The 15480-nt window shown below is 36.5% G+C and overlaps 1 protein-coding gene across 1 annotated transcript in view; it reads left to right on the top strand.

Moving 5' to 3' along the window:
* The window catches only part of LOC137388957 (calcium/calmodulin-dependent protein kinase type 1-like), a 30382-nt gene extending 16105 nt beyond the window's left edge, over positions 1-14277 (top strand). Inside the window, exons 6-10 of the mRNA XM_068075468.1 lie at positions 2450-2525; positions 3157-3269; positions 4313-4391; positions 13241-13328; positions 13415-14277. Of these exons, the coding sequence (XP_067931569.1) occupies positions 2450-2525; positions 3157-3269; positions 4313-4391; positions 13241-13328; positions 13415-13528 (470 nt within the window). The 3' untranslated portion in view covers positions 13529-14277. The remainder of the gene's footprint in view (positions 1-2449; positions 2526-3156; positions 3270-4312; positions 4392-13240; positions 13329-13414) is intronic.
* Positions 14278-15480: the final 1203 nt, after the last annotated feature.

Here is a 15480-nt window from a genome sequence, read left to right as displayed (position 1 = left end):
AAGCTTGTATTGTGTTAAAGATTGGCCTTCGATTGTAATTAACTTTTTTATCTTTTATCTTCTCAATGTTTGTCTATATGTCGAGGTGTATCGATAGGGTTTGAGAATGAAAAATTTGCTGTGCGCTGGATTTGAACTCATAACCTCCAATTCTTCAGACAGGCATTTTTCCTATACACTACTCCGCTGTCCAACTGGCTATAACTATGGAATAAATTAGGCACATACCTATTACACATGCTAATCTTTCATGGCTTCATGGCTTCTCGATTAACACTGCAGCTCATGTTATGTGTGAAGCCTTACCAGAAGAAACATGAGGAATGCTTACTTACGCTAGACTTACAAGGCTTGCGATCACTATAAATCTGTTGTAGCACTGCAGCCGGTACAGTACGAATTACACAGAAATAAACACATTACACAGAAATAAATCCATTACACAGAAATAAACACAGTACACAGAAAGTAAAAGTTATAATGGTAAATGTTGTATATGTTGATTAAAAACGAATTTTCTGTGCAAAAAGTTTGTTTACTACCCGTGCAATGCCGGCCATTCACCTAGTATATACATATATATATATATATACTCTATATATGTAGCCTATATATATATATGTATATATGTAAAAAAATGGATCTCTTACCCTGGTTAACCCATTTGGGTGATAATTTTTGCTCTAACTCGGGTCTCCTACCAGAGACCTGGGAGTTTGAGCACTCGCCTCAAGATCTTAGCTGTTTCCAATATTACACCTTTCTGCAACTCACTTGAGTTGATGGCTGTCGGTATCTGGGCAAGCCGCATTTTATGCGCAGGTGTTATTGTGCCCAGTGCCCCGATGACTACTGTAATTACAGTTGTTCTTAAATCCCAACATTTTTGTATCTCTTTTGCAAAAGGGAGATATTTCTCTACTTTTTCTTTGCTGACTATATTTTAGTCACTGCTATATCTGTTATAGTAGCCCTCTTGTTCTCCTTGCCCACCACCACTGTATTTGGTTGATTTGTTAGGACATGCTTGTCAGTCCAGGTGTACAAGCCGTAGATGATCTTAGCGCCGTCATTTTCATTGACCTTACCAGGAGCTTCCCACCACTGTTGTGGTTTATTAAGGACATACTCATCAGATAGACTTCTGTACACAACACATGCAACATGATTATGCTGCTCGGTGTATGCATTTCCGGCTAGCTGCTTGCATCGACTGATGATCTGTTGGATGGCCTCATGTGCATCTTTGCACAGTCTGCATCTAGGATAGTTTCTAGTGTGATAGATCGTTGTTTGGAGTTGCTTTGTTGGAATTACTTGGGCTGTCTGAGTAGTGACTCTGTATTGGCCGTTAAGTTCCCTTTGTTCAGCCACATAGCCTAGATGTCTGGTGGAGATCGCCAACCTTAAATATTTATCGGTGGTAAGCACCACGAAAAGGTTATATATATACAGTCAAACATGGATAACTCGCCCTCGGATAGCTCGAACACATGGTTAACTCGAACGGTTTCTTTGGTCCGTTCCCACATAATGATAAATTGCTTTAGATAACTCGACCTCAACTTGGTTAACTCGAACAGTTTTTTGCCCAACGGCTACCGAAACAGTTGTTATCGCTTTAGAAAATCACTTTATTCTAGGCCATAGAGGTAAACCTCAACTTTTCGTAGTTCATAGGCATCGTTATTACCACCATCGGCAAAATATTTTTGTCAACGACTTTTCTAAAGGTTTGGTGAAATTTGATTTTTAACAAACATCCGCCTAGCGATGGCTCTTTGGAAGCAAGGAAAAGTGAGGTAACCTTCGCATAAACTTCAAGAAAAATCGGCAAAATTGATCTTGATTAAAACGCTCAAAAGAAAAAGATGTCTTTTCTTCTGAGCATTTTAACAATGATCAAGTTTTGCCAATTTTAATCTAAAAAACGTCCTGGCAATAACATCACCTCAAACAACAAACGAATCTCATGTGATAGAAAAATCTCTTAACTTTTTGATAAAAAGTTTTAAACTTTACAGTAGAAGCATTTAATTTGAAACAAGCCATTTATGCTTTTGATTTATATTATAGTTTGTATATGTACATGTATCTACTAATAAATAAATAAATAAATACATGGACTTGTGACAGTGCTCTGATAACTTGAACGCTCTGATAACTCGAACACTTTCGCTCGGTCCCGTGAAGTTCGAGTTATCCATGTTTGACTGTATATATATACAGTTATGACATACCCATATAAAAAAGGGCAACAGCTAGTCAATCAAATGAATAGTTTAACATATAGTGTTAAAAACCTTTCTCTGCTAAGATAATGGATATTAATTAGGTGGCAGATTGTCAAAGCAGCTAGCTATGATATTTTCAAAATGATTATTAGATGTATTTAATTTGTTCATATCACGTAAGTTGAAATGAGTTGAGAACCTGTATCTGTTGACAGCCCCAGAAGTGCTGAATCAACTGCCATATGGAAAAGAGGTTGATGTTTGGTCCATCGGAGTCATAGCATACATTCTGTAAGTAGTAGCGTTCATTTGTTTAGCTTTAGCCCAGCTATTCTGATTGGCTAGTATTTTTATACGTCAGAATCATTTCATTGGCTAGTTATTATTGATCAAAAAATCTTCTTTAGCTAGCCTTTATTTGTCATAAATATTTCATTGGTTGGTCATTATTGGTCAAAACTTTTTCATTTGGTAATCTTTATTGGTTAAAACTATTTCATTGGCTTTTCATCGTTGGTCGCAGCCATTCCATTGACTAGTCTTTATAGGTCAAAACCGTTGTTGCATTCGTACCATGACTAAGTGAGTTATTGTTAGGTTATTTACATATTGAAAGTTGATTTTAAGTAGCTTTTCAAGTCCAGCAAACCATACGTAAAACTTAGAGATTACGAGTTCATTCATATATTGAAGATAGCACGTTAACATTTTGCTGGTAAGTGCGCTTATTGTGTTTCTTTTTTCAATGTTGGTTCTTCTATCTGGCAGCTTTCGCTTTCACATTATGAATTAATCATTTTAACCTGAATAGCTTTATAAAGTTTCTATTGGTTGATATCTTGATCGTGTCTAAAAAAGATTTTTTAATGTATAATTAAGGAGTTGTCTTATTTACTTTAACGATGTCATTTTGAACCTGTAGACTCTGTGGGTATCCACCGTTCTACCACGAGAATGACTCGGTTCTCTTCCAGCAGATTATGAAGGGAGAGTATGAATTTGACTCGCCTTACTGGGATGATATTTGTGATTCTGGTGAGTGCTCATAACATGTCCTCCCCGGCTATCTCAAGCCCAGTGTTCATACCATGCCCTTCCCTGGCGATCTCACTCTCAGGCCTTGTGATCATACCATGCCTTCCAGGCTATCTCAGTCTCAGACCCTGTGCTCATACCATGCCTCCCAGGCTATCTGAGTCTCAGGCCCTGTGCTCATACCATGCCTCCCAGGCTATCTCAGTCTCAGGCCCTGTGCTCATACCATGCCTCCCAGGCTATCTCAGTCTCAGGCCCTGTGCTCATACCATGCCTCCCAGGCTATCTCAGTCTCAGGCCCTGTGCTCATACCATGCCTCCCAGGCTATCTCAGTCTCAGACCCTGTGCTCATACCATGCCTCCCAGGTTATCTCAGTTTCAGACCCTGTGCTCATACTATGCCTACCAGGCTGTCTCAGGCCCTGTGCTCATACCATGCCTCCCAGGCTATCTCAGTCTCAGGCCCTGTGCTCATACCATGCCTCCCAGGCTATCTCAGTCTCAGGCCCTGTGCTCATACCATGCCTCCCAGGCTATCTCAGTCTCAGACCCTGTGCTCATACCATGCCTCCCAGGCTATCTCAGTCTCAGACCCTGTGCTCATACTATGCCTACCAGGCTGTCTCAGGCCCTGTGCTCGTACCATGCCTCCCGGGCTATCTCAGACTCAGGCCTGCACCAGATAATCACATTTTTTTCCAGAGATAGATTGTTATGAAGTGACTCCTTATTTTAAGCTGCATCCTTGTGTTAACATATATGTGTGACTGAGTTCTGGCGTGTTTTATTTTCTGCTGCCAATAGTATACAAATATATTTCCATTATATTTTGAGTGCAGGTGGAATTTCCATTCAAGTTCCATGTTTCTTTTTAAAGATATTTTCAGTTGCACTGGTTTAAAATATCGCTTGATACCCATAGAATATGTTGTGGTACAAATCATAACATACTGTAGGAGTGTAGGTGATGTAAAATATTTCTGAGGACAATTATGCATGTTTGTATCATTAGTTGCAGATTGGCTTGATTATCATTTTGTAGCGAAGGACTTCATTAGAAGGCTAATGTGTTTAGATCCCAAGACACGATACACCTGTAGGCAGGCGTTGGCACATCCTTGGTGAGTCAATAAAGGCTATTGGTGTCAGAAACTAGATTGGCTAATTAATGTAATTGCATGTAAATTATTGCTAGGCTATGTGATTGCTGAACATTGCGTCTTGTCAAATTCAACTTGTTTTCACACTTTTAGCAGTAAATTGTGATATTTCATCTCAGCTACATAAATATACCAGCATTAAATGATCTTCACTCACGTACAGTATTTTACAGAAATTTAAACATAAGTTCTATAAATGAAAATAATAAAACTGCTTGTCATTAGGTGGCATACAGCGAGTAGTCATGAGTCACCAATGCTTGTCATTAGGTGGCAGCGAGTAGTCATGAGTCACCAATCTTTATATACTGGAAAGCTTTGAATGCAAAAGCGCATGAAGCCTCAAGGCTTTGTTTTAAACATATCTTCAACGTAAGAGGTCTCATCAAAAATAAAACCTCGTTCAATGGTAACTTCTGTATTGAATGGGAGTTAAGTATGAGTAGCTAGAATGAGTGTGTCCATATGTGGTGTGTCTATGTCTAGTGTGAGTGTGTCCATATGTGGTGTGTCTATGTCTAGTGTGAGTGTGTCCATATGTGGTGTTTATGTGTCCGGTGTGAGTGTGTCCATATGTGGTGTGTATGTGTCCGGTGTGAGTGTGTCCATATGTGGTGTGTATGTGTCCGGTGTGAGTGTGTCCATATGTGGTGTTTATGTGTCTATGTCTAGTGTGAGTGTGTCCATATGTGGTGTTTATGTGTCTATATCTAGTGTGAGTGTGTCCATATGTGGTGTTTATGTGTCTATGTCTAGTGTGAGTGTGCCCATATGTGGTGTGTGTGTATCTATGTTTAGTGTGAGTGTGTCCATATGTGGTGTGTATGTGTCTATGTCTAGTGTGAGTGTGTCCATATGTGATGTGTATGTGTTTGTCTAGTGTGAGTTACATTCACCCACTCCCTTAGCAACCGATATATTCACACACTTCCTGAACAACTGATTCCTTTCAGTGTGTTTAATAGGCAATGCTTAAATCTTATGTTTCCTAAAGGTGCATTTATATCGGACGATTTATTTGAGTTGCTTTATCCCTGAGGGAGTCGGAGTTGGAATAGCTTCTGGTTTATGATTTGAAATACATCTTTGCAAGAGACTTTACACCAAACTAACTCAACTTCGACTACAGAATGCTCACCCTTTTTACAACATTAATAGCCATTCCATTTTGCCCTCTCATCACCATGAACACAAAAAGAAGTCACATCGTTGCTACATAGTCATATACATGCTAATTTTTATAGTAATTGATAATAAATTGAATAAGGTAGTTCGTCTAACGTATGTTTTTCCAGGGATTGGACAAGACAAATGATTCGGATGTGTGTGGTTCCAGATAAAAAAGTGTGACTGCAACTCAGTATTTAGTTGCTCAGTATTTATTGGTTTTAATTTCCGTCAAATATGAACAAACACAGTATGCAGCAGTTTACTGATTTTGTGTCGGCGACTGAGACAAAACTGTTTTTACAACCGATTTGGTTTTACACCAAACCGACTTTAAGATGTGGAAGTAACTCCAACAAATCGGCCTGGTGTAAATGCTCATTAAAAAGTAATTTGTTGAGCCATATTGGCACGTGTTTTCAACTAGGTCATTGTAGGTCATGTTTTCAACTAGGTCATTGTAGGTATTTATTCATTATAAAGTTAATAGCCTTGATTTATCATGTGGCTTATCACTTAAATATTATAGCATGTTCCTGTCATATTCTAAAATCTGTCGGTCGCAAGCAACTAATGTCATCAGAAATTCATCATTCAACTGGATATTCTAAGCATGTAGCTTGTGTTTCTTCAGTGGATTATTGGTTGCTCATTGATTGGTTTAATATTTGTGTACTGGTAAGGCTGGTATGGCATGGTATGCACCAGTATTAATCCACGAGCTTCAGCGCTTCCATTGATCTCTCAGTTGACACAAGTACACAAGCAGATGGATTAGCTACTGTTGGCTATTGTTTCGTGCCTCCGTCCGTGGCATCTGAGCGTTCTAACCATGATCAAGTTTTGTCGATTTTAATCTTGAAACATCCTGGCAGTCAGATCACATCAAGCATAAAAACAATCACAAAGGATTGAAAAATACTGATAATTTTGTAATAGAATCTACTAAAAGTTGATATAAGTTCATTTTTAAGATGAACCTGCATCAAATTTAAATTCAAATTTAAATCTGTTTTTTCAGCATCATTTCTTGGGTTAAAAAACTTTGACATCAAAATAATCTTATTACATGGAAGTTTAACATCGTTGGAAACCGCGGTTCCGTTGTCATCAGTACGTTTATAGTTTTTGACATACTTGTTGCTTACAACTGCTGTCGCCTTCTCCATTCACCGCAGCAAACAAAAGCATTTTTTCTGAAAATTTTCATTTTGGGGAGCCATTGAAACACCAATGTGAGCTCATCTTGAATCCAGGAATAGGAGTGTTTGTCATAAGCATTCAGTCAGGCCTGTGTCGACTCTAACTTGGAGTTATCCTCTCCTTGTCACCCTTTAAAGAATTGTGACACAATTTTAATCTGCTTTATTTAATAACTTATACTAAAAGCAATTGTACATTTGTCTCCCACGATTTTATCTTTATGCACTTGATGTTTACAGCTGTTGATTAGCTGACAACTACTTATAGTACTTATTACTACATACTTGTGCTTCTGCAACAGAAAGCGGTCTGGTAATAATTCGTTGCGTGGATTATCAAAATTTATAGTTTGTCAAGTAAATAGTAAACTACTCATATATAGCTGGAGCTGCAAGAATTTTTTGGCGTGCAGTATTGCCCTTGTACAAGCATGCTGAACGATTTAGAATCTGTTTCTCAAAATTTTTTATCAAAGTAAAATTGTTGGTCTTAACAGATTGTTCAAAATGTGTACATTGCGACCATCCCACATCTTTTAATGTTAAACTAGTTGAACTACATGAAGTTAGTTACATAAGGATTAAGACAGACCTGCGGATGAATCTAATGATACCGTTCGTAGCATTGACTAAATCCCTCTGCTATCGGGTTATAGATCTACTAAAGTTCTCCTAGCTTATAAACATTAAATTATGTGTTAATTTGATTAATTATAAGTTAAATTATAAATTAACGTATCAAGCCACATTTTCATAGATGTTTCATAGGTGCCTGTGAATTCCAGCTGTCATCAGGATAATAGCTGAAGAAGAGCTGCTGTAATTATTCTTCAATTGTAAAATTGTGTGATTTAAATTCAAATGTCGCGTGCATACAAATACCCTATATGCGCACCCCATGCCCTCACACCTTATATTTACCCTATACACTTAGCCATACAGCTATCATATGGGTCATGATCTAAGAAACCATGGTTGTCGGGTGTGTGAGATTTGGAGTTATCTACACTAGCAGAAGGAGAAAATGCTCAGTTATTTTGCAAAAAAAGTTGATTCTGGCTTGATAACTCTTTAATTAAAGCTTAATTAATTAAGCTTTAATTAATCTTACAATAATCATATAAAATCGAATAATTATTATATTTAAATATTATAATAATCTTATAAGAGTCATTAGGAAAATATCATCATTATACCCGTTACTTTCACTGCTTTTGGCATCAGTAGGAACACCACAGTATTCATTAAAAGTCTCCAAAATGTCAGAGTTATCTTTAAAATCGGCAAAAAATAATAGATTACCTGAGTGAGAATATAAGTGCTTAGACAATGACGTCATAGCTAGTTAGCCGTGGCGGCGGAAATGCCACGCCTCCAATTGATAACATATTACGGAGATACAAACTTTCACCTTCCAAAACCCACTTCAAAAAGTAGTTAGGGTTACATGACCACAACAATTCCACTTCTCCGTTCTTTACTTTGTTGGTGATTCCCATATATTAAAAGTTTTTCTTTCCCCGAATGTTTAAAAAAAACTCCAAAATTCTATATCGAATAATTGGTGAAATCCGTTTTTTGAATAATAATTAATTTTTTAATTATTATTAGAATTTAAATTTCTTTGTTAGTTTATACTAATATAAAAGTCTTCCAGTCAATATTTATTTTTTTAGTACTAGTTCTAAGCTTCAAACAGTGTAAAAAAATTCAGTTCAATGCAAGTTATGCAAATTTTCTGAATGTATGCCGCCACCGGAAGTGAGGCTTTATATAAAACAATGTTTACATGATTGTCTATACTCTTCTATGTTCTACTCAGTTGATTACTTTTATCGGACGCCATTTTTCAGTACTTCCTGTTTTGCATAGCAACGGTTTTAAGGGTGTTTTTCCGAGGATCGGAGACTTCTATTGGCTAAACTGACTTCAAATTCAGAAAGATCACACTTTGATTGGTCTTGATGCGTGTGCTGTAAAAATCATTACCGATATTATAAATTCAGTTAGTGCAGTTTCAAAGTCAGATAACTCAACTTGGCGATTTGCGACTTAACCATGGTTTCTGAGATCGCGACCCATATACACTTACCCATGAACTTATCAGATACACTTAGCTTTTACACTTATCTACATACTCACTCCATGATAAGTATTCTAATCATAACCAAGCTAGACTTCATGGTTTCATGAGATCTTATAATTGCATCTTTAGTCAATCAAATCAAGTAGAAAATGTACGTTTAGTTTTATATTAAGTTAATGTGCAAATACACATGCTGAGTATGCACAGGATAATAAGTATCATTTTTTATACTTCCATTTTTATACATATACGCTACATAACAGCCTATCCAAACTTGAGATTATGTTTCTGCCTACAATATTACAATATATATACCTTCTCAGTCTCTCGCAGACTTGTACGAGTTTGTTACAGCCTCTATCAGATTTCTGTGGAAGAACAATTTTTAAGAATTGCTTTCATTTTTAGAATCACTACCAAGCTTTGAATAAAATGTGACTATTCCTGAGCTTTGATGCCTTTTGGCACCACTACGTGTATCAACAGTTGGTGTAGGTTCTCTTGAGTTGATACCTTCATCTTCAACAGTTTTGGCGGCTACACTGGCTGGGGCGGAAGCGGTGTTCGCGTCGGTGCATTCTTCGGGGCGCCGGATTTTCTCGGTGTTGGCAGTCTACAGGGCGCCCTCGGGCGCTCTGCCGTCTTTTCTGGAGGATCTCGGAGCTTTGATCCCCACATTACCACCGGACACAATAATTGTAGGTGACATTAATATCGATCTCGGTCCCGAAAATATTCTTGACATAAACTCATTCAATTATGAAAACTTGTTAACATCATATGGTTTTTGCAACACAATTTTAACTGCGACAAGACTAGGTAGTACCAAAAATAGCCTTATAGACCACATAGCAACTAACCGGGTTGACTCTAACATAAACTCTGCAACAATAGATTTTAATATTTCTGACCATCAACCAGTTTTTGCATCAATTGAGTTTAAAATCAAAATTCCCAAGCGTTCAAATTTATCCATTTTCATTATTGACTATGATCAGCTAGCAATCAAGCTTGCTGAACAAGATTGGCGGGCGATAATGGATTGCTCTGATGTTAACAAAAGCTTTGAATCCTTTTCTTTGTCGTTCCAAAATTTAATAAAAATAGCTGGGAAGAAAAAATTAATTTCCACAAATCAGAAAAAGCTCAACTTTTTAAAACCTTGGATGAATCACCATCTACTTAAACAGATAAATAAGCGAAGAAAATTGCACATTAAATGCAAAAAAGAACCTTTCAATACTTCGCTCCACACCTCTTACCACAGTTTCAGAAATTTAGTCACAAATGAAATTAAAACTGCGAAGACTAAATTCTATAAAAAAGAATTTGATAAATGTAAAAATAATCAAAACGAAAAGTGGAAATTCATAAACAGATTGTTAAATAGAGACTCTAAAAATTCAGATAGCCCAACGAGCATAAACAAAGATGGAAAACTCCTAACAGACTCGCAAGATATAGCTGAGACCTTAAATGATCATTTCGTAAATGTTGGTAATAAACTGGCCAATGAGTTGCCACTTTCCGATATTCACTTTTCTAAATTTATGGACAACTGTGTAAATGATATTGATTTTAGCTTCCAGATAATTGACCCCTACCAAACACTGCAAATAATTGATTCTTTCAGTCTTCCTAAAGCAACCGGCTATGATAGGATTTCTCTCCGTGCAATAAAAGAAAATAAACTAGTCCTAATTCCAGTTTTAACACATCTTATAAATCTTGTTATACAACAATCTAATTTCCCAAATTGTTTAAAAATAGCTCGCGTGACTCCATTATTTAAAAAAGGAAATAGAACAGATCCATCTAATTACCGGCCCATTTCCATTCTTCCTGCTTTATCAAAAATTTTAGAGAAATGTTTGTCTTTGCAAATACGGGATTTTTTAGAAACCAATAACATCTTGTCGCCTAAACAATTTGGTTTTAGAAAAGGTAAAAGCACCACTACAGCAATAAACAGTCTAATGGAATTTTTATATACTAATTTAGATCAAAGTAATATAACTCAGGGCGTATTTTTGGATTTTTCAAAGGCATTCGATACGATTAATCACAAAATTTTAATTGACAAACTTTTTTACTACAATTTTAGTGTAAAGTCTTCCTCTCTTATTCAAAGTTATCTCCAAAATAGATTTCAATTTACCAAAACAGATACTGATTGTTCGCAAATGAGGGCAATTACGATTGGTGTCCCACAAGGATCAATTTTAGGACCCCTCTTATTTTTAATTTTTATAAATGACTTAGTAAATGCTGCACCTGCTTTGGATTGTATTTTATTCGCAGATGACACCAATATATTTTCAACAGATAATTCTAAACTCCAAGAGGAATTAAATATTATTAATGAATGGTGCCTATCAAACAGACTCATTTTAAACAACAGTAAAACATTTCAAGTAGTTTTCAAAAATCCGTCTAAAAACACTCAAAATTATAATCTAAGCCTTTCTTTAAACAATTCTCAACTACAAATCAAAGATTCGACTCAATTTTTAGGTATCACGTTAGACAACAACTTGACTTTTAAAAAACACATCCAAAGTCTCATCAAAAAACTTAATTACATATTACTAATATTTCGTTTCATTCGCCCCTACCTAGACAAATCAACCATGATCAATTTGTACTACAGTTTTTTCTATTCTCTTTTAATTTATGGAATCGAGTTTTGGGGCCACGGCAACAAAACTGATTTAAACAAACTTTTAATCATGCAAAAAAAGGCAATCAGAATAATACTCAATTTTAAACCAAATCAAACAGTTTCCAAAAATTTTAAAATTTTAAAAATAATGCCAATTGAAATTTTATTCCAGTATCGCCTGCTAATGTTTTTAACAAATTCTTTCCCCATGGAAGAGTTGCAAGATTTTATGATAGATCATTGTCAAGATACCCGTTTAAAAAGTAAAAATCAATTAAAGTTGAAAAAGTGTTTGTCTTCTAAGGGACAGAGATCGATATTTTTTAGTGCAATGAAATTATATAATAAATTTTTGAGTGATTGTGCGGGCTCTGCTCCGGGTCAGCTGAAGGCGAAGTTGGTAGAGCGCCTGTGGGCGTCCTGGGACTGTCCTTCCTGACTCTGGTGCTCCGGAGTGTGCGCTTATCGCTGATTCTGTTTCTTTTCCTACTGCTTGCTGGGGCTGCCTTGACTCTAGCCTCTGGCTATCTGGCATGTCCTATTGCTACTCTGTATTTTTTTACTCATATTGTCATGTTATTATTACGCAATAAAAATCAAATCAAATCAAATCAAAAAACAGGCAGGGGTCACAGCACAGTTAACCTTTGACTTACATTCGTCTCTCTACACAAATGTTTCTACATGCAGTGTAAAATTTAAGCAAATATTTGTCGCGAAATGTGAGGTAAATTCTGACGAATGGCATCCGAATTTTTTCCGAAAAAATCCTGTTCTATTAGTTAAAATTTAAAGGCTCACAAAAATCAAAAATATAATGTAAAGTAGTAAAACGTATATGAAAAATTTAATTTGAACCATCTAGTGTATGTTAGTGACTTGGTCAGCAGGTAGGAATTGCGATAGATACAAATTATTGTTCTACATAATTCCTCAACCTTGTAAGAATGCTACTTCTATATACAGTGCACATCCGTGTTATGATGACCCTGTTATATGTTTTTTCGCCTTACGATGTGGAACATAATGGTTTTTCGCTCTCGCCATACGCCATTCATTTTCGCCATACGATATCAACAAAAAGTTCTCTCAAAATTCAAGTTTGGCAATCGGTATACTGAATACGTCGAAATAATGAAAATGTCGATATGCTGTTCACCAAAATCCCTCCCACAACGCCTGAAAGAGATACGATGCTCGATCTCTCTCAGTCCAACGTTATTTGTTATAATCAATGTTGTATGGCGAGGGTTCGCTGTATAATAGTCTCAGTGTTTGTCTGTTATTCGTCTGTCTAGTTATAGCGACTAAAATCTATGAATGACAAATCAACTTCACACTGGTATTGAACTTGGAACCACCAGTTTTGTAAACAGACTAGCTTACCACTATGCCATGTTGTCCTTGCCATACCATGGAATGGTTGTGCACATACTTATGCAGCACATGTGAAAATATGATTGGTTACTACTAGTACGCTGAAGATCATGATTGCATGAAATATGTTGATGCATAACGTCAAGCTGTCGACTCTTATTATAGTAAAGATGTAGGAAGGCTTAAGTTACTAGCGTAAGTTACTCAAATTCAATGGGTAATTATTTTATTACCAGTGCAATGCTGGGCATTCATCTAGTCTTCATATAAATTCATTGCTGTATGTTTTCCATACTATCATATATTGCTTCATCAGGATCTCTGGTGAGACGGCGCAAGATAGAAACATTCATGAAACTGTGAGCACTCAGCTGAAGAAGAACTTTGCTAGGCAAAAGTGGAAGGTAAGGCTACTCCTTCGCCTTCTAGCCTTTTCTCATCGTCCTTCAGCTCTGACTTCCTCTTACCGACTTGTCTTGTTCTTTTGCAGCAAGCGTATAACGCCACGGCCGTCATACGAAAGATGAGGTTGCTAGCGATGCAGCCTTCATCATCTAGTGTAGAAGAAAGTTCTGAGGCTACAGGAGCTAACGCTACTTCTTAGGCCAGTGTTATGAGGTTATTTCATTTTATAAGGTTATAGTAAACATAATCAGATGGGCGTATCTTCAACTGTACTGATGACCGAGGCGATATCAGGGCGCATTGTAGATCCTAGCTGACTGAGCTTGCGCTGGTGATGCTGATGAATTATTCAATGCATTTTACGACTCAGTTACCCTAGATGTATTCAAGTGTCGTATGTGTGTCGCTAAATATTTGTGCAACTCTAGTGGAACCAAGGGCTTAGTATTTTTGTATAACAGATAAATCAAAATCCCTAGAATCTGCCCTCTATTGTTGCATTAACTTGCAATTTTATTGTATTTTAGTTTAATAGTTTTTTTAATTTTATTTAGTTTTGTTGAAATGCTAAAAGTGGAATCATTTTATGTAGATTCACACAATTTTCGAGAGTATTTGGGAGTTTCCTCCCCTCTTTTATCCATTATACGCGCATTCGACCTCATTCAGTCCCTGATCTGAATAGTTTTTGCACTGTCTAGTTAATAGTGCCTTCGTATTGTCATCATATTTACCAGTATCAATATCGAACTATCCTCAATTCCATTCTGCAGTTTGCATTCACATCTCATGCAGATATAATACGTAACAACATTTATAATATTGGCTAATGATTGCTCTGCATCATTGTGAACTGTAGTGTTTTTTCTCAGTTTACATGTGACACAGAATGCTACATCCATATTGTTGTATGATAATGCTGCTATTTTATATAATACTCTAGCCTAAGTTTGCAATTAATCTGCAATCTCTATCTGTAAAAGGGCTTCAGTTGGCATTGGATAACCAAATCCCTTCCCTTTCTTGTGCTTATAGCCTTATATCCAAGAGTTCATCTAAACCTGATGCAAATCATTCCTTAAAAAATTTGATCGGGAATCTTTGCGACCAAGTGCAGATAACATTTAGCATCACAAAGATTACCAAGTAACCAACTGGCTGTTATCATGCTGTTGTAATGTAGTGTGAAACACGTAGTGCTGTAGTGTGAAACATCTACATGTATTTTGTTATATTAAGTAAGATACATACATAACCAAAACTTGCTAGTTTAACGTTTCTAACCCTTAAACTCACTGTGGGTGCAGCGTAAGGTTTAAAGCTACACGACTCAGCCAGTTGTTATATGCGCAAAATAATTGTTCAACTGATTAAATATTATCCGCAACTCAACTTGTGTGTCGGCTAGGTTGGTATGGGCCCGCAGCATAACGCTGTAGAACTTGCATTACCTTTGTAAATCAGCAATTAACCACGCCTTGAACCGAGTGTACAAATCCAGTCAGGTACACATATCAGTTTTAGCTTGTACACTGTATAATCAGGTAGAAGTGAAATATATAAAACTTGTTTACAGTTGATAGTGAGTTGGTTGGATACTATAGGATGTCCTGAGATGTTGTTATTGCTAGGAGTTGTCATTCAACTGGTTTTTAACAAGGAAACCCTGAAAGTTATTTTTCGAGGCCTAACTTTTCCGTAAATCTCCTGGTTTATTGAAACTACGTATATACATTGAAATCTGAAATATACTTACATCACGAACATTAGCAAAAAATGAAGAAGGGGAAATGATTTGTAGTGGTAAGGTGAAATGGCTGCTATGATACGGTGCATAAAAATGTTTTTCGACCAATCTTTCATGGTCTTGATAATCTTCTTGAATCGTCTGCTCAATTTTCAAGTTGCAAATAATTTTTTCAATTCATTCCTATTCGTCTTTGCCTTTACAAGGATAAAAACAGATTTTACTCTCTTTGTGGAACACGAATGGCAAAAATAAAGGCTATTATTAGGAACCAAGTCTTCAAATAATAACCTTCTGCAACTAAGGACTGAAAGATTTTAAGCGATTAATATCATGGCAGCATACAATGAGGCTGGGACTTCTCTCCTGGAAAAGTGCTGGAGTGGTATAAATTGCAATAGATG

Source organism: Watersipora subatra, chromosome 2 (genome assembly GCF_963576615.1).
Source record: "Watersipora subatra chromosome 2, tzWatSuba1.1, whole genome shotgun sequence".
Lineage (NCBI taxonomy): Eukaryota > Metazoa > Bryozoa > Gymnolaemata > Cheilostomatida > Watersiporidae > Watersipora > Watersipora subatra.
The sequence above is the reverse complement of the archived record's forward strand: the minus strand, read 5'-3'. Positions and strand labels throughout refer to the sequence as shown.